At 40.6% G+C, this 23,560-nt stretch overlaps 1 protein-coding gene across 1 annotated transcript in view; it reads right to left on the minus strand.

Moving 5' to 3' along the window:
- LOC309549147 (adhesion G protein-coupled receptor F5-like) overlaps positions 1-23,560 on the minus strand; it is a 199,680-nt gene that overhangs the window by 11,733 nt on the left and 164,387 nt on the right. Inside the window, exons 14-17 of the mRNA XM_082249203.1 lie at positions 22,541-22,684; positions 18,589-18,791; positions 13,826-14,002; positions 1,811-3,175 (exon numbers count right to left, since the gene is read on the minus strand). Coding sequence (XP_082105329.1) covers positions 1,811-3,175; positions 13,826-14,002; positions 18,589-18,791; positions 22,541-22,684 — 1,889 coding nt within the window. The remainder of the gene's footprint in view (positions 1-1,810; positions 3,176-13,825; positions 14,003-18,588; positions 18,792-22,540; positions 22,685-23,560) is intronic.

Consider the following 23,560-nt stretch of genomic DNA (forward strand, 5'->3'; position numbering starts at 1 on the left):
TCATCAAGTACCACCCACATTGATGGGCACTCATTGCATGTCTCCTCTTTTTTAGAGCACTATTCTATGTCAAAGGCAACTTCTTATGGATGAGCTATATAGAAAGATTTCATTTAGCAACATTTTTGCTAAGGTTTTTTTATTAGTAGAAAGACTAGATACCCTACCAAATTTTGTTTTTTGTCTGTGACTATGTTGCAGGTTTCCCCTGATTTCCTGTCTGGTAAAACCATTGTCCACAGTACAGGAAGTCCAGCAGACATCCACACAGGGCAGTTTTATGTGGTGCCAAAGCACTAACACAAAAAGAAGAAAAATCTCATCACATTGTTTGCTTTTAGACTAGTCTGTCTGATCACATCCCGCTATTAAAATTTAAAGGTTAAGTGGTTGTAAAGGCTATGCATGAAGGTAAAAAAATCCTCTGTGTGCTGCTCCTACCACAGCCCTTCCTAATATTTACCTGAGGTCCCTCTTGATCCATCGATGTGCACTAGAGCCTTGGATGTCCCTGGACTCCCTCTCCATATTTGCTGAGAATGCAGCGGAAGCCATTGGCTCCCACTGCTGTCAATCACAGCCAGTAGTGATCCAATAAAAAAGAAAATGGGGGCGGGGCTGAGCTGAGGCACTATGTGTCTTATGGACGCAATGAACAGAGCTCAGGAGAGAGCGCACACCAGTACCCCCCATATTTGGGGCAAGGGGGAGGAGCCAGGAGCTCTGCTGGCGGGGAACCCTAGAAGAGGAAAAGGCTGCTCTGTGGAAAACCATTAAACACAGCAGGGAAGTATAGCATGTTTGTTATTTTAAAAACATTAAATAAAAAAAGCTTAATCTTTAATACCACTTTAATTTGGCTTTAATGGCTCCTGAGGGTGGGGGAAGCTCCTTTAAGAACCCTAGTGCCAAAAAGTTACTTTATTAGCTGCAAACATGTGTTGCCATTTATTTTGAATGCCACTCTAATGAACATATGCAGTAAAAACAAGTGCATCTGTGCTATAGTGCACCATATTACAAGGATATGTTATGTTGTGTTGCCCAACAGTGGTCCAAGTGCAATTTTCCATGTGTTGAAGCCCATTAAGAGCCCATTCAAAATGAATGAATGACCTTAATGCAATGTGTCTTTGGAAAGAATGTGTACATTCGTGCATTCATTGGTGTGAAATGACCCAACTAAAAGGAGAGGAATGGCCATCCACTGACTGGTTGATAAGGTAGGCTTGAGGAGGAGGACAGTTATTGGAAAGCGGGTTTTCGTAAAGGTAATAGGAAGAAAAGGTCTATCATTTTTATCATTTGTGTATTTTAAATGATAGAGACAGAATATAAACCAACAATCCAGAAAAAAAACACGATACAAATGTTATAAATTGAGTTGCAGTTCAGTGAGTAAAATACGTACTGGATCCCCAAGAAAAACATGAATTAATACTTGGTGGAGCGAATTTCTCTGTTTTATTTGTTTATTTTTTTTCTGAAATTTTTGGCTGATATTCTGTCTCTATCATTTAAAATACACCTATGTTAAAAATTATAGACCCTTCATTTCTTTGTAAGTGGGCAAACTTACAAAATCTGCAGGTGATCAAATAATTATTTTCTCCACTGTAGATTTTCTTTTCTTCAAGTAAATTTAATCTATCAAGCACCACATAGTTAAAATTAGAAGCTAGTAATAATGAAATTTCAGCAAAGACAAAATTGGTTAATTTATTCAATTTCACTGGTAAATCTCAACTCATCCCTAACTGAGATAACCACATAAGTCTATAAGAACCTTTTATAAAAGCATTTTACTTACCTGAAGTGAATTCAATGCTGCAAAAATTCCATGGATTACAATCGATGAGCTTGACATTGTCCCGATTCCAAAGCCCCAGGTCAGGCCGAGTAATGGTGTTAGGATGAGTATACATTTTGTGATATGGTTTAAGGTGCTCTTTTCCTCTTTTTTAGGTTTATCCCCTACTGAAGGTCTGAGAACCTTAATAATTACCACCAGCAAGGTGATAAAATTCACTAATAAAATGGTTAAAGCTGGTAATATAAATGCAAGGAATGCTTTGCTTTCTGTAATATTTAGCCAACATTTTTTGGGAAACAGGTAGACGTTTTGAGACTGAGTGGCTGCCACAGTGATCACTGCAATAATAACAGGGCATCCGTATCCCAGGAAAAATGAAATTCCCATCATGGTTGTCTTGCTCAAGTCATGGAAGACACACATTAGGCGGTAGAACAGTATCAGTCCCATTGTTAACATCCAGAAGAAAACGCAAAGATAAAAGAGATGCGCAAAAAATGTTGCCGCTACACAGGCTTTAAATGTATCTGTTTTATTCATAGCTCCACCAATGATGAACCAGATATCAGCCATTAAAAGTGTGACTGCAATGTTTATGATACAGACATGGCGCAGGAAGGAGGTCTTGTTCTTGGTGACAGACTTCCAGATCATAGCTTCAATTATGATACAGACCACTAGGCTGAAAATGGAGATGCCCAAACCAATGGTTGAAATCCAAGTTAAGATTTCCTCATCCTCTGGAGAAAGTTCACCTGTTGACATGAGAATAGAAAAGGATGTCAAGTGATCACAAATACAGTGTACAGTGTCATTGGTTGGCAGGCTAAGTAGTTGGCAGCCTGTGTCATCCCAAGCTTGCTTTATGAAGTTCCACCATACACAGCTGCCTTTTGTCAGTAAGGAATTACTCATTTTAAAATCCATCCCAATCTTGAATTCTGAGTAGTTTCTTGACAAAACTGTCGTCATGACAAGACCATTAACAGTCAAATTGGAAGTAGAGTCTTGAGGGTCACCTAGAATATCTTTTAAAGTGGCATAGGCAACACTCACAACCCTTGTACCATTCGGAATATTGTCCAGGATTGTTTTGTTAATTACAATGTTGCCCGTTAAATTGTTTACGTCATTGAAATTAAAACTGGCATCATAATTATTTGTCAAGCTGCTTGCTACACTGCCAACCAACTGGACGTTTTTCTTAGTTATATTGATTCTAGTGTCGTTGAAATCCAGTTTCTCTGCAAATGTCTCTACTGATTTTAACAGAGTCGAACTTTCACTGGTTTTATTCTGAACCTTGTTCCAAGTGGTTGTCGTTGAGTTGTCCACAACAATGCTGACAGAGTTTAGGAAATCCTGTGAAGAAAAATCAAAAAATTTTAGGATAGATAGATTTATATTAAAAGATTCTGAATTAGTAGATGGTGTACTCTATGTGCAGAAATGCATAGGAAGGAAGAGGAAGTGATATCACAAATTCTAGAGTCTGCTATGCTATGATAGAGTCTGCTATGTTTACTCTATGTTTGAATCATTTTCCAGGACAAATGAAAAAGAGGTGTTTTACTTTTCGTTGGTCTGTCATTATTTTGTTTAAGATGTGTATAATGTGGATTCAGGCTTCTGGAAAGAAATATTGCTGAAGAAACAAAGGGATAGTAAACATTAGACAGGAGGAGAATATCCAATAAAGAGTGATCCTAAGATTGTTGTACAAAATTAAAGATCTGTGTGAGAGGAAATCACGGGTACAATGGAATGTCATTCATTTAAGGAAATATTTAGGTAAAAAAAATATGTCCCTAAGGATTTACTGTTCAAATATTTTCACAAAGCAGAGAGGTCACCAGTGACTTTAAAGGTTAACTCCACTTTCAATGAAAAAAATAGCAGATAAAAAAAAAAACAATATAGCATATACAATTGCGACACAAGTCCTATTGTAATTGAATGTTATTAACCACTTTACCACCGAAAGGATTTTCCTGCTTTACGTCCAGGCCACTTTTTGCGATTCGGCACTGTGCGACTTTAACTGACAATTGCGCGGTCATGCAACGCGGTCATGCAACGCCGTACCCAAACGAAATTTACGTCCTTTTTTTCCCACAAACAGAGCTTTCTTTTGGTGGTATTTGATCACCTCTGCGCTTTTCATTTTTTGCGATATTAATTAAAAAATGCGACAATTTTGAAAAAATAACAATATTTTTCTATTTTGAAAGTTAAAAAATATCCAATATATTCAATTTTTGTCATATATTTAGGTCAAAATGTATTTAGCTACATGTCTTTGACAAAAAAATTCTCAATGAGCGTATTTTTAACCGCTTTAAGACTGGAAGATTTTACCCCATTCCTGACCAGGCCATATTTTGCGATTCGGCACTGCGTTACTTTAACGGACCATTGCGCGGTCGTGCGACGCTGTACCCAAATGAAATGTATGTCTGTTTTTCCCCCCACAAATAGAGCTTTCATTTGGTGGTATTTGATCACCTGTGCAATTTTTACTTTTTGCGCTATAAACAAAAAAAGAGCGACAATTTTGAAAAAATAACAATATTTTTCAAATTTTTTTTATATGAAATCCCCCCCCCCCCCAAAAAAATGTAAAAATCTAAATTTTTTAAAATTTTAGGCCAATTTGTTTTCTTCTACATATTTTTGGTAAAAAAAAAAATCGCAATAAGCGTATTTTGATTGGTTTGCGCAAAGGTTATCGCAGCTACAAACTACGGGAAATTTATGTAATTTTTATTGTTTTTTTTTTAACTAGTAATGGCGGCAATCTGCGATTTTTTTGCGGGACTGCGACATTGCGGCAGACAGATCGGACCCTTGACTGACATTTTTGACACTTTTGGGGGTACCAGTGACATTACCACAGTAATCAGTGCTATAAATATGCACTGTTACTGTAAAAATGATACTGGCAGGGAAATGGTTAACTTTTATTGGTGATCAAGGGGTTAATGTATGCCTGGTGCTTACTATCGTGTGTGAGGGTAGGGGACTGTGTGACACAGGCACAGATCGCAGGTTCAGCTATGCTAAATCCTGCAATCTGTCCCTGCCTGTCACTTAGGAGATCCGCCCGCTCTGTTTACACAAGCGGGCGGATCTCCACACTCGATCCCCGATGATCGGGGAAGAGCGGTGGTGATCACCGCCGCTCCTCCCCTGGCCCGACTCCCGCTGTGACTGAATACAGCGGGACCGAGCCTCCGGCGGCGCACGCGCGCCGACCACAAGGGGAGGAGTCCAGCGATGTAGGTCTACGTTGCTGGACGATAACGAACCACTTTGCCGCAGTAGGCTCAATGTGAGCGGTCGGCAAGTGGTTAAAAATGACCTTTCCTTTTCAGTCTACAGCTCTTTAAAGGTCTGTAAAGTGCAATGCACTATGGCTACTTGGAGGTGTTCTGTACACAGAATGTATACTGACCACACCCCAGAAACATCATTTCCTGCTTGTGTGATTGGCTCACTGATTTTTCCAGAAGTCTACATTAAGATACAAGTCAGATTTCAGGCATCCCCTGAAACAAAAATTTAATTTTTGGTACGATACAGTACTTCCAATAGGAAATAATGTATAAAGAGATGCAGACCCTGCAACTTTCTTCATTAGAGCCCTGATTCTGCAACAGCTGGTTGAGAATTATGAAATCGCTTCCATTAGACTCACTCAGTACAGGTGCACAGAGGAACAAACAGTGATTTCTTCAGAATAACAAAAGGTAGGAATCTGCAACAAAGTTTGTTAAAATCCTTGCAATGTACAGAGATCACCCAGAGGGGAATGTTTTTTTCTCAGCAAAAGTGGAGTTACTCTTTAAGCTTAAGTGGGAGAATGTAAGAAGGAAGGGGCTTGAATGAGCCCCTTTCTTCAGATGGGATGGTGACAGGCAAAATCTATTTCAAAAAAGAGCTGCTAGTTATGTTTTAGTATAGGTCATCCTGTTACTAGGGCAGATTAGGCACATAGCTTTATGTTAGGTCAAATGAGCCCCCAATCATATCATTCTTGACCTGTAGCTAGGGAGTTTAGATTTTATTCCAGTTTAAGCTTGTTTTCTTCCCGCCCTTAGAGCCTGCCTATGTTTATAAAAAGGGGCTCATCCGCACAAGCAGTCACTCGCCTCAGGAGAGATTGACGTGTCAAGATTCAGCTTTTCGTCTGACCTTACATACCTATCAGGCTTTATTGCATTCGGTATCTGCTAATTCTTCTTGTCAACTGCCGTGCTGGTGTTCGCGGAGCTTCGGGTCAAGCCATCGGTGTTTGCTGTCGGTAGGAAGACTTCGGGTCAAGGCTCCGGTACCGCTGAAGAGAACAGAGCTTCGGGTCAAGTTTTCGTTTCCAAAGATTGAATTGGAGCTTCGGATAGACTTACCGGTTTCTGTCGTCTGGCAACATGAGTCTTCGGCGACGCCTCATCGAGCGGGCCGGAGAAGCGGGAGCCGAGGAGTGGATCCGTCGGTGTTTAGAGATGCCGTCCGTCACGAGCGAAGGCACATCACCGGAAGAGGTCGTTCGTCCCGTGGCAGTGACGGAGCCGGTCGCCGGGTCAAGTAGACAAGCGGAAGTCGTCATCGGTGAAGGACGGAGGTCATCGTCGTCACCGGCGCAGGATGCGGACGCTCGGGGAGAAGACCTAAGCAGAAGAGGATCGCGCGGACGTCCTACGGAGTCGGCCGTCCCGGCGAAGAGGAGACGGGCCCAGCGCCGCCGGTTTTCGCCATCCCATGACACCGGAACGGACCGGTGCAGTCGGCACGCCCGCCATCGCGAGGATCGGAGAGGGGCAGGCCTGCTTCTCACCCCGCCGGGGGTTCTTCGGTTCCTGTGGCAGAAGAGGATCATTGGCTGAGGGTTCCGGAGCATCCGCCCGTCCGAGGGCCAGGTGAGATTCCATCTGCCTCCACCTCTCGGGCTACACTATCAGGGTCACAGAATTATGCCTCTGCTTCCACTTCTCGGGCTACATTATCGGAGCCACCATGCACTGCATCTACTTCAATAGCACCTTGCAATACACCTGCGGCTGCATCTATTACTTTGGCCCCATGCCATGCACCCGCAACTGCATCTTGTGCTCTGGCCCCTACAGGGGGGAGCGCAATATCCCACCACTCCTCATGCATCATGCAGGCCTGGGGGGGCTTCGGGGGGGTCCAGTAATATGCCCACTCAGGCTGGGGCTTTATCTGACCTCTTTCAGGGATTCCTCACTACCTTTCAGGCCATAATACACAGTTCTGATAGCTTGCCTGCTGTGTCTGTTAACCCCTTGGTGTCTACAGTGCCTGTTGTGTCTTCTGCTGTGTCTAATCCACTTTTGTCATCCCCTGTAACTAACCCACCTGCGTCCTTCACTCCTGTGACTAATACAGCTATGGTTTCTACTGCTAATATTCGTGTACAATCTTCTCACGAGCCTTCTCCCTTGGATGTTTGGGCGCCATCTGGCGGTTTGCTGGCTGTTAATGTGCAATCCCCTGAGAGTCACCATACACATAGCATTAGTTCTCCTCCTGTGCCTCCTGCTTCTGTCGCTTTGGCTAAATCCCAGAATCTCCCGGAAACATGTCTTAGGGAGGCTCTGACTTGCGAATTATCCCCGTTGGGTTATCATCTTTCTGACGGTATTAAAGAGAAAATATGGAGCGGTAAATTTGTCGATCTCCTCTCTCTTCTACCATCAGTAAAGGAGTTTGTGTCCAAGGGTGACAGAAAGGAGGAGGAAGATAGGAGGCGACCTGTCACAAAAACTTTTAATAATTGGTTGCAGGCATTTTTTATTTATGCCGCTGTAATGTGCGAGAAACATCCTGGGAAGAGCATTGGTTTATTCCAACACTTAGATATAATTTTGGAGGCATATAAAAGCTTTGGCGGTAATGCTTGGTTTTCTTATGACGTAGCTTTCCGCCAGAAGTTATCCGTTCAGCAGAACCTGAAATGGGGAGTGAAGGATTTCAGCCTTTGGCTGGATCTTTTTCTGCCAAAGTCCAATTTTGGTAGACAGGTTTCCACTGGGGCGCAACAGCAGCCTGCCACTCCTTCCTTTCGCAAAGGAGTCTGTTTTTCGTACAAGGACTCCCAATGTAAGTGGCCGGGAACTTGCAAATACAAGCACGAATGTGCTTTTTGTGCAGGTTCCCATCCCATTGCCAAGTGCTTCAAAAAGATGCACAGTGCACAACAATCGGGTTCTTTTTCAAAAGGCCATAACCCCGGTGAGAATACAAGAAATGTTACCGTGGCTTCAACAGTACCCAGACCGGGAGAAAGCCACCCTGGTAACTGAGGGTTTCTCTGAAGGGTTTTATTTGCCTTCTTTTTCAGGTGTAGGTTGTACGATTGTTCAGAACCTCAGGTCGGTAGATCATCTTGTGGACATAGTGATAGAGAAGATAGACAAAGAAATAGCTGCGGGTAGATTTGCGGGTCCGTTTGTTTCCCCCCATTTTCCCAACTTTAGGATATCTCCGCTGGGCATTGTTCAGAAGAAGGAGCCTAATACATATCGCCTTATCCATCATTTATCGTTTCCCTTGGGTGGGTCTTTGAATGATGAGATTGGTGAGGATGAGGCTTCGGTTCAGTACTCTTCTTTTGAGGATGCGTTGGTCTTTTTAAGAAAGTTGGGAAAAGGGGCTTTGTTGGCTAAGACCGACATTAAATCCGCGTTTCGCCTTTTACCGGTTCATCCTGATTCTTTTAATTCTCTCGGGTTTTTCTTTTTGAATCATTATTTTTTTGACAAATGTCTTCCAATGGGTTGTTCTTTATCGTGTTTTTATTTCGAGTGTTTTTCTTCCTTTTTAGAGTGGGTGGTGTCCGTTAAAGCTGGTTTCAATGATATCGTTCACTATCTGGACGATTTTTTGTTCATGGGTAGGGCTAATTCCACAGACTGTCTGCATTTGCTCGAAACATTTTTTGAGATTTGCAGTCAGTTTGGCGTTCCTCTGGCTCAAGAAAAAACAGAATGGCCCTCTACTAAAGTACAATTTTTAGGCATCGTCATTGATACCGACTTGATGGAATTTAGCCTACCGCTCGAAAAGGTTAAAAAATTACAGGACAGCCTGCGGCAGTTGATTCGTAAGAAAAAGACGACGTTGAAAGAAATGCAATCTCTGTTAGGTTTGCTAGCATTTGCTTCCAGGATTATACCTTTAGGTAAGTTGTTCTCTCGTAAATTGTACACTGTGATCTCCGGTTTAAAATCCCCCTCTTCTCATGTTAGGTTGTCAGCTGAAATTAAGGAGGATATGATAGTTTGGTTACAGTTTTTGTTACATTTTAATGGTAAGACAATATGGCAAGAGGATTTTATCGTTGACAAGGACTTTTGTTTGTTCACGGACTCGGCAGGCTCGGTGGGTTTTGCCGCTATTTGGCGCACTCACTGCGCTGATTCTTGGCCAAACAAATGGATACAATTGGGTTATACTAGGAACAGCGTGCTGTTGGAACTTTTTCCAATTGTGGTCGCTCTTGAAATTTGGGGACGACATTTCCAGAATAAACGTTTAATGGTTAGGACTGACAATAGGGGTGTTATGTTTGCCATTAACTGTCTTTCCTCCAGATCCCCGCCAGTAATCAGGCTTCTGCGATACCTTGTTTCCACATGTCTACGCTTGAACATATGGATTAAGGCTGCTTATGTACCTGGTAAAGACAACTGTATGGCAGACTCTTTATCTCGTCTGCAGATGGAGCGTTTTTTTCTGTTGTGTCCAGACGCGGACAGGACCGGTTGCCTTTATCCAGATCGGCTTTGGGACATAGTCTAGACCTGGTATCACATAATATTGCGTTTTCGCTCGCCCCGTCTACACTGGCTGGATACCAATCGGCCTGGGAAGTTTGGAAAACGCATCTGTCGTCGATTGGCGTTCCGCACGATTCTTTTTCCGAGTCTTTGGTTTTGTCTTTTTTTAATTTTTTATTCGGTAAACAATACTCTTGGTCGCATATTAATAAATTGTTGTCAGGAATTTCTTTTTTCGTTAGATTGGATAATCATCCTCCATGTTCTTCGTTTTTTTCGGTGCGTCAAGCTCTGAAAGGTTATAGGAGGTCGACTTGGCACCCTGATCGCAGGGAGGCTATTACTCCTCACATTTTGGAACAGTTGTGTGATGCCGCTGGCCATATTTGTTTTTCTAATTACGAGGCAGCTATGTTCAGAGCAGTTTTCTCAATTATGTTTTTTGCGGCTTTAAGGATTTCCGAGGTCATACACGATGTTCGCCGCAGTAATGCCGGTCTTAAATTTTCGGATATTAGGTTATATGATTCATCCATCGGTCTCTTTCTGCGGTCCTCCAAGACGGACCAACTTGGTATTGGTAAGTGGATACATGGTTTCTGTTATCTGTCCGGTTTTGTTATTGAAAAGTTTTTTATTATTGAGATCAAACAATGACGGTTCTCTGTTTATTCATCAAAATGGTAACAGTTTGACCAAGTATCAGTTTGATGCAGTATTGAAGAAATGCTTGAAATCTCTGAGGCTGGAGCAACATCATATCTCTTCTCATTCTTTCAGAATCGGCGCGGCTACGGAGGCCGCTAGGCTAGGAGTTAATGTTCAAATGATTAAGAATATAGGTAGATGGAGGTCGGACGCGTTCCGTACCTATGTTCGTCCTAATACTTCTCATTAATCTTTCAGGGTCCCAATGTTTGTCGATTTGGATCGTGGGCCACTCGTTCGTGCACTGGGCTCGAGCAAGGGCCAGGAGACGCTGCTATACCGAAAACATTGGTTTGGACCCTCAAAAGTTTCACGTTCAATGGTTTAGTAAGCGGGGAATGCATTGGAATGAGTTTTTACCCGAAATTTGTAGGTTACTGGGGGTCCTTCCGCCCCCAGATGTTATGTTAATCCATCTGGGGGAAAAATTCAGGACACTGGACCTCGTTTTTAAAATAAGGGATGATTTTGGTTATTTGAGGTCTAGGTGTCCGGGAACTCGTTTTATATTCTCAGAAATTATTCCTAGGCTGTTATGGTTTAAGGATGGTTTAAGGATGGTCAGGTCAAGCCCCTTGAAAGGGTTAGGAAGCGGATTAATAGAGCCGTAACTAAGTTGCTGTGTGGAATTGGTGTCTTTTTTTTCAGGCATTTGGAACTGGAAGGTGGGATTCCAGATTTTTATAGAATTGACAATGTGCATCTGTCAGATCTGGGCATTGACGTGTTTAATGCTAACCTGGGCACATGCATAGAAAAGGCCGCGTTGTGGGGTGGTGACAGGAGGCTATGAGCCTCCTGTCTTTTGGATAAATTCTGAAAGTTATTTGGATTTGTTTTGACCCGGATTTTAATGATCAGGTCAACTTTTAAGTATTACTTTTTTAATGAATTTAACAAGCATTAAACGGCCGCGGCCTTTTAAATTCCAAAGCTATGTGTAGTCTCATTTATTTTAATATAAGTTAAGTTAGTAATAAGTCCTGTCTGCCATCCCATGTAAGAAGGAAGGGGCTTGAATGAGCCCCTTTCTTCAGATGGGATGGTGACAGGCAAAATCTATTTCAAAAAAGAGCTGCTAGTTATGTTTTAGTATAGGTCATCCTGTTACTAGGGCAGATTAGGCACATAGCTTTATGTTAGGTCAAATGAGCCCCCAATCATATCATTCTTGACCTGTAGCTAGGGAGTTTAGATTTTATTCCAGTTTAAGCTTGTTTTCTTCCCGCCCTTAGAGCCTGCCTATGTTTAAAAAAAAAATGGGCTCATCCGCACAAGCAGTCACTCGCCTCAGGAGAGATCGACGTGTCAAGATTCAGCTTTTCGTCTCCCCCCCCACCCCTTTTTTCCTTCTGTCGCGGTCAGTTTATGCCTGTTTTGGTCCCCTTTGTGTAATGCAAAGGGGGACAATGTTTATGATGGTTGATGTTTAAGTTATTTATGTGTGGATAAATTCTGAAAGTTATTTGGATTTGTTTTGACCCGGATTTTAATGATCAGGTCAACTTTTAAGTATTACTTTGTTAATGAATTTAACAAGCATTAAACGGCCGCGGCCTTTTAAATTCCAAAGCTATGTGTAGTCTCATTTATTTTAATATAAGTTAAGTTAGTAATAAGTCCTGTCTGCCATCCCATAATTTGTTCAAGAAATAAGACTGTGCTGGTGGATTTTTATGAGCAACAACTAAATATGGTAAATAAAGAACATATTTCCATAATATGGAATCACTAACGCTGTTTAAGCAAACTAGCATTTATGAATGAAAAGAGAAGGAGATCTGTAACACCATTGAAGAGCAGAACAGATAATTATTGGTAGGAAAAGAAGGTAAACTTGAAAGAGACAGCAGTGCATACATTGGAGGGGGACTCGTAACTGCAATGAATGCAAACAACATAATATGGGAAGACACTCCACATATAAAGAAAGCAGTGCACCTTTAAGTGAACATGGAGGGGGGCACCTTTCTTTAAAGAAGTGGCATCAGAAAGGAAAGGCAAATAGGGCACTAAGGGGGCACTAAAGAGTAAAAACGGGGTGTTGGATGAAGGTAATAATGAAGTGGCACCAGTGGTTTCTGTATTTGCTCATGTGAGTGATATCACAAATAAGGGAAGTAAGTCAAAAAAACAGTCAAGAAGTAGAGGGAGAAAAAGAAGCAGTACAGTGATGACGTCACATGTGTTTTCCACCCAACGTGTTTCCCCAAAAATGGCGTCTTCTGGGATTGGAGGATTTGGGAAAATGTGCCAGGTGGAGAACTCGTGTGACGTCATTGTGGCTGGTTAGACAGGTGACACCGCGACTGGCTTGTATTTTATATGCTCAATTTCTTTGCCTCAATGTAAGTGCATCTTTTATTTTTTTCTAAATAAATATTCCTTACTGGTTCTCGCTATGAGGCGTCTCCCTAATATGCTGCAGTTTGAGCGATTCTCATACTAAGAATGACTTGAGATTCAACACAGGCTGTCTTTGATCCCTGTAATTGAGATCCATATGTTTTGGTAAGAGGCCATTTGTTTTTCACTAAGGAGCCCCTTTTCCACATTGGAATACCTGTGGAGTGATTTCTTGTTGTTGAAGCACTGGGCATTTTGTGAGACTGGCACCTCTTCAATGGACTTTACTCATATTCAATTATTTGTTTGAATTAATTTATATACATGTTTGCACTTTTCAATAATATTAGAACTTGCGCTTTACTGTTTCTTATATGGAACTATGTATTGTTAGATCAATTTTGTATCTGTATGATTTAAAGGAACAGTACACCATTTTTCATTAGCATTCTATTAATTTTCCTAAGACATTGGATTTTGGGTAGATTGTCCATACACAGGTTAAGCTCTCATCAAATTATTGGCAATGGTACACATGCAAAATAGGAAACATTCTGGACTTTTTAAAATTCATTTAATATTTTTTTGGCTTTTGAGATTTTGAAAACTCATGGGAAAAACAGAAAGTCTTTAAACCTTGTTATTGCAGACACCTGCTCTGGGAAGATGCGTATGCCATACGGTACTTAGTTATATACACGTGCCATAGTTATCTACTGTCTCCTAATCTCATCAGTTGTTTGTTTTTGTACCTACATTATGCATTATTGAATCTTTAAAAATAACTTAAATTTTGGCCACTGTACTTGATTAAGGATTGCATTTTTCACAAAGAAAGAAGAAAAATAAATCTTTGACTCCTTCCTCTACTTTACCATGAAAATGTATGTATAGTGATTTGTAAAATGTTGCTGGGTCACTTCATTTGTCAGTTGATGTAAATATAGTGCCGTGCTTCATAGAAATGATAATATATTATTATTGACTATGTATATTGTTACGTACAGTATATGAGTATTATATTATATCATTTATACACTAATTTGGGATCATTTTAAATCTCAGGTATAGTAGCTTCATAGATAGATAGAATACATAGAATTGGATTAGGCTAGGTAGAAAGACTAGGCAGCAAACCTAATATATAAACCCTGCTTACCTGCATAACCGCTGGTGGCACTGATGTAACAACATTTCCAACCTGCTGTAATATGTTGACCACAAGCTGAATGTTGGCGGGTGAATTAGTTATTTCTTGACCTTGGCTTACAGTGTTATTTAACTGAGCAACAATAGAGGGAACTTGTTGGTTAGGGTTCGGGCTATTAATCAGATCCTGAAAAATGAAAAATTACACATTAACGTTAACATAGCAAAAAAAGCATGTGTAGTATTTGACAGGAGATGCATTATCCTGAATATATGAATGTAATATCTATACTGTGCTGAGTATATGTTACAATATTGAATCCATTACTAAGGCTACGTTCACATGTGGGCGTAGCGGATCGCGGGCAGAATCACCGCGATTCTGCCCGCGATCCGGAAATCAATGCAAATCGCGGGACGCATGTGCGAGGCCCGTGATGTGCAATGGCACCCCAAACGCTGTGCGACGTTGCTGCGATTTCTGCCTGCTGAATCGCGGTAACATCGTGCAAACAAAATTGCGGGACGCATGATGCCCCAAAGAAGCTCTTGTACCTTTTTTGGGCGTCATGCGTCCCGCGATTTTGTTTGCACGATGTTACCACGATTCAGCAGGCGGAAATTGCGGCAACGTCACACAGCGTTTGGGGTGCCATTGCAAATCACGGGCAACACACATGGGTCCCGCGATTTGCCGATTTGCATTGATTTCCGTATCGCGGGCAGAATCGCTGTGATTCTGCCTACGATCTGCTACGCCTACATGTGAACGTAGCCTACATTTTTTTATGTTTATTTTATAATTTGATACATTTTGTGTATGTTCCTATTTGAATCTTGCCTTGTGAAAAGCCCTGAGAGATCTAAAGTTGGTCATATGTTCGTATGAACATTCACTGAAAATGTTCAGAACATACATTGACTTGTCAATTGTCCTTGGAAGTGCTTAAAATTAAATTTTCTTTTGACATTCAATTTTAAAATGAATAGATTTTCACAAACAAATCCATAAAATTTTGTTTGTTTGAGAAAAGTTTTCCATCCTGCTCCTTACAGCAACCTATCTTAATGTTTTTTAACATAGAGGAACCCTTGAATTAGCTTTCTGGGCTCAGGGAACCCCTGCTAATAACTACAATATCTACAGCTCATGGTACATTAGTGTGAAAGCCAAAGGGGAAAATGCTCCTTATTTTCATGGTTATTGGGAAGAATCCCTCCTTACCAATAGTTAAATAAATAATTGTTGCCAATAGGTACACATCTGAGAAGCAGAAGATGCTTATTGCTCAAGGAACCCCTAATCGGTCTGCAGAGTGCTAGACAATGCACTGTGCATCGCAGAGTGCATTGGAAGCCCTGATTGGCTGAAGCATTGAAGGGTTTGCACAATCAGGGCACAGAACACTGTCAGATCCATGATGGGAGAAAGTAATGATGAATGTGCCCAATCATGGTTCATTGCTCCCTCTAAAAAAAAGTCTCCTTCCCATAGCAGCTATTTACAGTGTAATATTGGAGTGGAGATAGATAGAACAGGGCTCTATTAATTGCTACTAGCAAGTTATTGTGATATAGTGTGCTATTGTGATTCTATTGTGAGTGTAGAGTGTCAGTTTAGTGTAAATATAGTGCGTATTGACGTGCGTTAGTGCAGTGGTCCTCAACCCTGGCCCTCAGGGCCCACTAACAGGCCATGTTTGCAAGATAACTGAAAAACACCCTAGGTGATATCATTTGCTGCTCAGTGATTGCAGTATTCTAGACTGCATCTCCCCAAGATAATACTTAAAATCTGGCCTGTTAGTGGGCCCTGAGGACCGGAGTTGAGGACCACTGCGTTAGTGCATGTTTCCTGCAGTAAATTGAACTGCGTTACTGCACGTGTACTGCAGTATATTAAGGTACATTACTACACGTATACTGCAGTATATTGTGGTACATTACTGCATTTTTACTGCCGTATATTGACATACATTAGTGCAGTTTAGTGACATGTGTTAGTGCATGTTTCCTGCAGTAAATTGAACTGCTTTACTGTACTCAGTATATTGAGGTGTGTTACTTCGCGTTTACTGCAGTATATTGACTAGCATTAGTGCATGTTTATTGTAGTATATTGCCATGCTTTAGTGCATGTTTACAGTAATATATTGAACTGCATTACTGCACGTGTACTGCAGTATGTTGAGGTGCATTAGTGCAAATGTACTGCAGTATATTGGGGTGCATTACTGCATGTTTACTGCAGTATATTGGCCTGCATAGGTGCATGTTTCCTGCAGTATATAGAATTGCGTTACCGCATGTGTACTGCAGTATATTGAGGTGCGTTACTGCACTTTTACTGCAGTATGTTGACGCGCGTTAGTGCAATTTTCCTGCAGTATATTGAGGTGCATTAGTGCATGTTTACTGCAGTATATTGGACTATGTTAGTGCACTTTTACTGCAGTATATTGAAGAGCCTTAGTGTACTTTTACAGCAGTATTCTGAAGTGCCTTGTGCACTTTTACAGCAGTATATTGAAGTGTGTTAGTGCAATTTTACTGCAGTATATTGAAATGCATTAGCGCAATAATGCACGTCAATATACTGCAGTAAAACTGCAATGACGCAATTCAATATACTGCTGTAATAGTGCACTTATGGACTTCAATGGAATGATGGTCCAGGCTTCCATGTCCAATGTAATTAATTTTGATTATATATGTTCAGCCCTCCCTGTTTAGCTTGTCATTTATCACATGCATGCTGCCATGTTAGCGTCAAGAAAATGTGAAAATTTGTATTAAATACTTACCGTAATTTTCTTTTCCTGAAGCCAACCCATGGCAGCAAATTAACTCTCCCTTTTTCTAACTTGTTATTTTTATGGAGAATGTGGGAGGTTGCTCTTGCTTTTTTTTATAGATTTAAACAGGTCCTGTGGGTGGAGGTGGAGCACTATCACATATTTACTGCCATGGATTGGCGTCAAGAAAGAAAAATTTTAAGTATTTAATACAATTTTCTGTTTTTTTTTGCAAGCTGCTGCAGAAGTTAAACACGTGAAACCTGGTTCAAGGGATGGCTATATAACCCTTTAAGGGACAACTTTACCTTTTTTACAACTGTCTATTCATAATTTTCCCACGATAAATGAAACCCACCAGGACAAATACATACCTTTCTCTTTGATCCAGCATTCTTAATTGTGTGGACTCACTTGGAGCCGCACAGCCTTTCTCCTGGTAGCCCTTTTCATATTCCACATGTCTACCAAGGTCACTATGAGGATGACTTTCCTTTAGGAGTAAGTAGGGCCATAGTGCACATATTTAGTGTGAAGAGGATGCTTTTGGAAGAAAGGCTTTGAGTCTACATGGTGAAGATTGTTGGATGGGTTAGGATGGTATTTGTCCTGGTGGGTCCTTTTTGATGTAAGATATATGTAATATAGTCACATAGACAGAGGGTAGCACACTATTTTTAACACAAAAAAAATGCATAATGTTTTACACGCATGAATGCATTATCCATCAGTGTTATTATTTTTCCCTTTATCTTGATCGCTCTTGTACCGATAACGAATAAGCTTTTCCTATATACATTATACTTTAGTAAGCATTTATTACTCTACCAGTTTAGTTGTGTAAAATAAAGGGTGCGCTGATAAAACTCCGTAAAGCTGCTACTAAGGTGTTGTGCTTATATATGTGTAGAAAATAATTGGTGCGCTAAACTTAATAAAAAATACCACTAATCACAATAGTGCAAATATGATTAAAACATATATGAAGAAAAAAAGTCCAAAACGTGAAAGTCCATCCGTGTGTAATAACGTGCAAAAATGAACCACTGAACTTCTGTGACTTGGATGATGATGTAAATAATATAACTCAATTCAATAAATGTGATATCCACGTGAGACGATCCCTACCACCAGCAGGTTAGTCTTCTTACCAGATAGATCTATATATTAGTGAGTAATTTGCATACAACAATGCCAACTCAATTCCCATGCATCTTCACCCGGCGTGTGAGTACACTGCAAGCCGCTTGCCAGATGTCAGATGAACATAGCATAGGGAATAAAGCTCTCCTCACTCCAGAATATAGCTGTTAGCTGATATAACAATCCTAAGATTGATAGATGGATGGTGTCTTGTCTCCCCTCCTGATGTTGCCTCCCCTCCAGCCCTGGTCAGGGGTGATCAGCACTCAGTCTACTCACTTGCTGCATGACTCAGGTCTGTCTTCTACAGAGCGATGCTGGGCCGGAGAAGGCCATACATGCCGATATACCGGTTCCTCCAACTCCTCATCGTGTTTGTCTGTCAGATGTTTTAATCATATTTGCACTATTGTGATTAGTGGTATTTTTTATTAAATTTAGCGCACCAATTATTTTCTACACATCTACCAGTTTAGTGCCTGTCGGAAAACAGTAAATATTTTGTGTAGTAAAAGATCTGCAAAATTTGTCTAGACAATTTGCATTTGCTGTGGAATCCTTTGGTCCGTGGATGCCAAGGTTGTAGTTTTTAGTACCTTGAACACAGTCTGTCTTCTTTAGGAAACATTTTATGTTAGACCCTATTTTATATGGAAACCACTTCTACCATATTAGGTCATTTTTCATGGTGCATTACAAGTTGTCAGATTTTATTCTGGCGTGATATTGAATGACTTGACTTCTTTTTGGCCTAGGCAGGTGTCCAAGATATGTCTTTGGACGTTATATTACTGTGTTGTGGCATATGGCTGAAAAGCACTGCAAATAAACGTACCGCAACTTGGTTGCTCAGGCTGTTGAGAGCTTTAGACACACAGTTATCGCTGGTCTGTTCCCATTTACTTCCTTTGCAAGTATAATTACGAGTCCCTTCCTGACTGGAATCAAACAACTGACAGGAAACTGTGGTCATTTGGCCTTCTTCTCCGACATTAGGGATAGGGGGTGAACCATTGGGCAAAAGTGTGCATTTTGGATCTGCAGAGAAATTTGCATTTAATTATAGAAAGTTTCATAACCATGCTACACATTTTGTTTATTAAATTGCATTATTTTAATAGATATTTAACATTGTCAAAAAAATCACCAAATTTGAAGCCCAATACATCCATCTTGACAGCACCAGTGTTATATTAAAACCTTTATTTTAGGTTGGTGCACTGTATGAACACAAATCAAGTTTGCTCATGACTAAATTTACTGGGCACACTTGAATCTTGCGCCCATTGTTTTTCTGCCTTGACAAATGTGCGCTGTGTGCATACAACAAACACTCTTGCCGATACAAGACAATAGAGGTTTTTATGTGGCAGACTTATAGCTCCATGTGCATGATAAGTGCATGGATATGGAATTGTATAATAACCATACATATAGCATTCATATGATAATAATTAGAATCTTTCCGTCAGCTTTTTATTTAAACAACTTTAACTTTATGTTTGTATACAGGACTGCTACTGATTATAATATTTTATAAATATATGGAAAACTCCATTGACTTCTTAATTTCCTTATATTTACTCCTTGCTCTTTCTAAAATGTGTGAGTTGGCAATAACATCAGACAAATATTTATCTTGAACTTGAGCTATTTTGCATATTTACAGGGGCCCATTTTCACAAGATTTAGGATCCCCAGGGAATACCTCGCCCTGCAGTAGCATGTAACAAAGGGGCTGGGATGCTGGGGACATAATTGACCCACTGGGGCCAAATGGTCATATTTAGTCAACAACATTGTCCCAATTTGACTAATAATGAAACCAGTATCCCCACCCCTTTGTTACATGGGGCTGTAGGATGGGGAATTCCCTGGCTACAGCTGATTGGGCCTGTAGCCTGTTGTCATGTGACAATTTCCAAAACCTAGCTCATCACTAAGGCTCCTTTCACACGGCCGCTCCGTGTGAAAGGTCCGCTGCGGGACTTTTTTTTTTTTTTTTTCCACGGAGCGGATGACATTTCTGTCATCCGCTCCGTGTGCCCGCATATCATCCTATCCGTTTGCGGATGATATGCGGACATAATGTAAGTCTATGGCACTGCGGATGTCAGCGGATGACACCGCTGACATCCGATTTTCCTTCCTTTCTGTTTTTTACACGGAAGGAAAAATGGGGTTCTGTTCCGTTCCAAAAAATGGAACAGAACTGACAGGAGGAAAATCGGGTGTCAGCGGATGGTATTCCGCTGACATCCGCAGTGCCATTCACTTACATTATGTCCGCAAATCATCCGCAAACGGATTGGATGATTTGCGGACACACGGAGCGGCCGTGTGAAAGGACCCTAAGGGTAAAATTAATCTTCCAGCAAAAGCAACCTTTGCCGTTTTGAGATGTCATATGACCAAATGCTGAAAGGTGCAAAGAAAGTTGGTGCTGGAAGACTTCCTTCTGCCAGGTGCTGTGATTACAGGTCTGAACAGGTAGATTCTTTCATACAGGCTTTCTAAACAGGTCTGCCTGTCAGTTTTTTCAGGTATACCAGGTTGGAAGCTCCATGTAAGTCTGTTGACAGGTGAATCTTAACATACGTGTGTCCATTTTAATCTGCTTACCTGAGTCCGTCCAGGTCAGGAAAAATAAACAAAAAGAGACTGTCTCTTTTTCCATTTTTTCAGACCTAAATGTGATGGATCAGAGGTACCTTTATGGACACAAGTCTGTTTTTATCTGTACGCCCACAGATCAAACAGTAGTCCGGAGAGGTCCGCCGTCAAAATGTGGAAAAAAAAACTCAATGGGCACGGATGTCACGTTTGTGCCGTCCTATTCTGCTCCAATTCAGCAGAGAATCTAACTGCTTATCCTGCTATGGTCAAGGTCTGAACACTGAAATATCTCCACTTAGGAGATAAGCCACCAGCCCAGAAAATTGTATTACGGTAGTACTGCTCTGGGGGGTAAATCCTGCTCTGACCCAGCCTAGTTTTCTGGGCTTCAGCTGTAAGGGAAAAATCTATATATAACTGTGGCTACTATAATGAAACATTTGCTAACATGTTACTGGGTAATATGTAACAGTTCAGATGACCATTATAACTTATGCAATAACGAGGGGGAGTTTGGGACTTTAAATGAGGTGAAAAATCACCTCCATCCCGGTTCAGTATACAAAAGGGGGAGGTTGAAACTTTAAATGAGACGTGTGACACGGCCATAGTGGTAAAAACATGATAACAAATTTAGTGTATAAAGGCACATATACATGGCGACTGTGAAATGGATAAAAGAGCAGTAGATATGAGCGGATGTACATACATATATCAAGGGTATGCTCCCCCAAAATGTTTTGCTTGTTTATTATGTATTCGGTCTGACCAGACTTCCGAGGTTGAGCAACCCTCACCCACCCCCCACACACACCTGTACTCTATCAGTGTCCACTATCAAGTGGATATAGGAGGAGTCCCCTGTAGTGCATTTGCACATCTTTCCTAGCAAGGAGTATTATCTCCAAGGGTTAGAAAGGCTGGGTTCATCTCTTTTTCATGGATAGTGTAGGACCCACTGATAATGGGGTACTTTGACGCAGTGGTGGGCTTGAGCACTATATGGCCATATGGTGGGACCAAATCCCCATTTTTATTTATGGATTGTCTTCAAATTTGGTAAAAATTTCTTTTGCATGTGTGCGCTATTCTTTTTTAATATACATATATCAAGATTGCACAATAAATCAACCAAAATTTTGATTTATTGTGCAATCATGATATATGTATGTACATCAGCTCATATCTACTGCTCTTTCATCCATTTTACAGTCACCATGTATTTGTGCCTTTATACAATAAATTTGTTATCATGTTTTTACCGCTATGGCCGTGTCACACGTCTCATTTAAAGTCTCAACCTCTCCCCTTTTGTATTATAACTTATGTGTGCAGACAGGTAATTGGACAATATGTTACAATCCAGATGGCCATTATAACTTATGTGTGCAGACATCTGCTATGCTTTTGATATCCATTTCGCACCATGGCACACAGTAATGTGATTTTGGCACAGTGTTATACTGACCTCCATCTTATGTTTCGGAAGCCTTGCTAAAAACATTGTTTATGCTGTAGATTTTGGAGAACACCATTGACACCAACAACAAACATTCATTAGATGAATGTCACACACATTCGTGCTTGCTTAACGTTTTTTTTTTTTTTTTTGTAGTAGATTAATTCCTATATAGTCATCTCAATCTAGTGACCACAATTTGGTAAAGTTTTATGAAGTACCTCAATTAGAAAATATAAGCCACCTTTTGGCCACTAGATGCAGCTAATGATCAAAGGAATTCATCTTTTAGAAAAATTATGCCCAAAATTAAATTTTTGTAGAATACTATAGACACTGACACCAAACATTCATTAGATGAATGTAACACAGATTTGTGTCTGCTCCACATATTTTAGCTGTCATTTCTGTAATAGATTCATTTCTATATCATCAGCTCCATCTATTGGACGCAATGCAGCAACGTTTTATGAAATACCTTAATTTGAAAAAGTAGCACATTTTGGCCACTACATGGAGCTAATGATCATAGGAATCAATTGTGCCCTAAATTCGTTAAGCATACACAAATGTGTGTGACATGACATTCATCCAATGATTGTTTATTTGAATAGAGACATTAAATAAAACACAGCATTTCAAACTAGCCAGTCAAAGAACATGTGCAATTTGCTAAGTTCAAAATTGAAAATAAAAAAATAAGAAATCTTACTTTTTATATGAATAAGTTCCATTGATTCACTCGTCACACTATCTCCTAACAAGTTAGTAATGGTGCAGTTAGCTTTCAAATTTTTACAGTCGACACCAGAAAGACGTGGTTGAGCCATAAAACAGTTGCCAGAAAGATTCATAGCTGTGAAGGAAGAGACACAATCATATAAATTATTATGGCAATGGTAACACCCTTAATACCTATTTACTGATCAGACAATGTGCATTATTTCATAAAAAGGACCCAATGATTGCAAGTGGATGATACTATGTCCATTTCAGGTTTTTACACAATGATTTAGTAAAGGACACATTTAAAGCATAACTAAAGGAAAAAAAAAACGTTTTTATTTAGTTTTGGATAGAGTGGAGAGGGATTAGAACCCCTGTCAGTTTTTTTGTGCTGTCTATGCTCCCATTAGGGAATCTCCCCCTCTCTATTTTTCCTGTTTACCATTATCATTGAAAGTGAAAGTATAAATATTGGGTTGTCTTCTGAAGAGTAATAGGGGAAAAACTTGCAATGGGGACACTAGTTATGGTGACCTGGGGGTCCCCAAGGAATTCCCTTAATTTGCAGAGATTTCCTCTCACTTCCTGTCTGGCTATGGCACAGGAAGTGAAGGGAAATCTCTGCAATGGGACGCAAACAGTGAAAAAAAGATCTGCTCTATCCAAAATGAAAAAAAAAAGTTTTGCCTATAATTCTACTTTGATACTTACCCTTCCACCTGACCAATCTTTGCTTCCTACTGCTGCTGAAGACTCTTCTGCATCTAGCACACTTCTGGGTTTGTCAGATGCCTGATCCCCCTGCTGAGTGCTGTGGTTCTATCCGCCAGCTCCATGTCACTATTTTTTTCATTGATGATATAAGGTCCAACAAAAGGAACCAGAGCACATGGTGCGGGGCACAGGTGTCTGACATTCCAGAAGTGTCAGGCCCAGTTTTAGCTTTTAAGAGATGAGAATTGTAGGCAGTGGGAGAGAAAAGTACTAACTGTGTTCTTTAGCAGAA

Source organism: Pelophylax lessonae (genome assembly GCF_965119305.1).
Source record: "Pelophylax lessonae genome assembly, chromosome: 3".
In the NCBI taxonomy this organism is placed as follows: domain Eukaryota; kingdom Metazoa; phylum Chordata; class Amphibia; order Anura; family Ranidae; genus Pelophylax; species Pelophylax lessonae.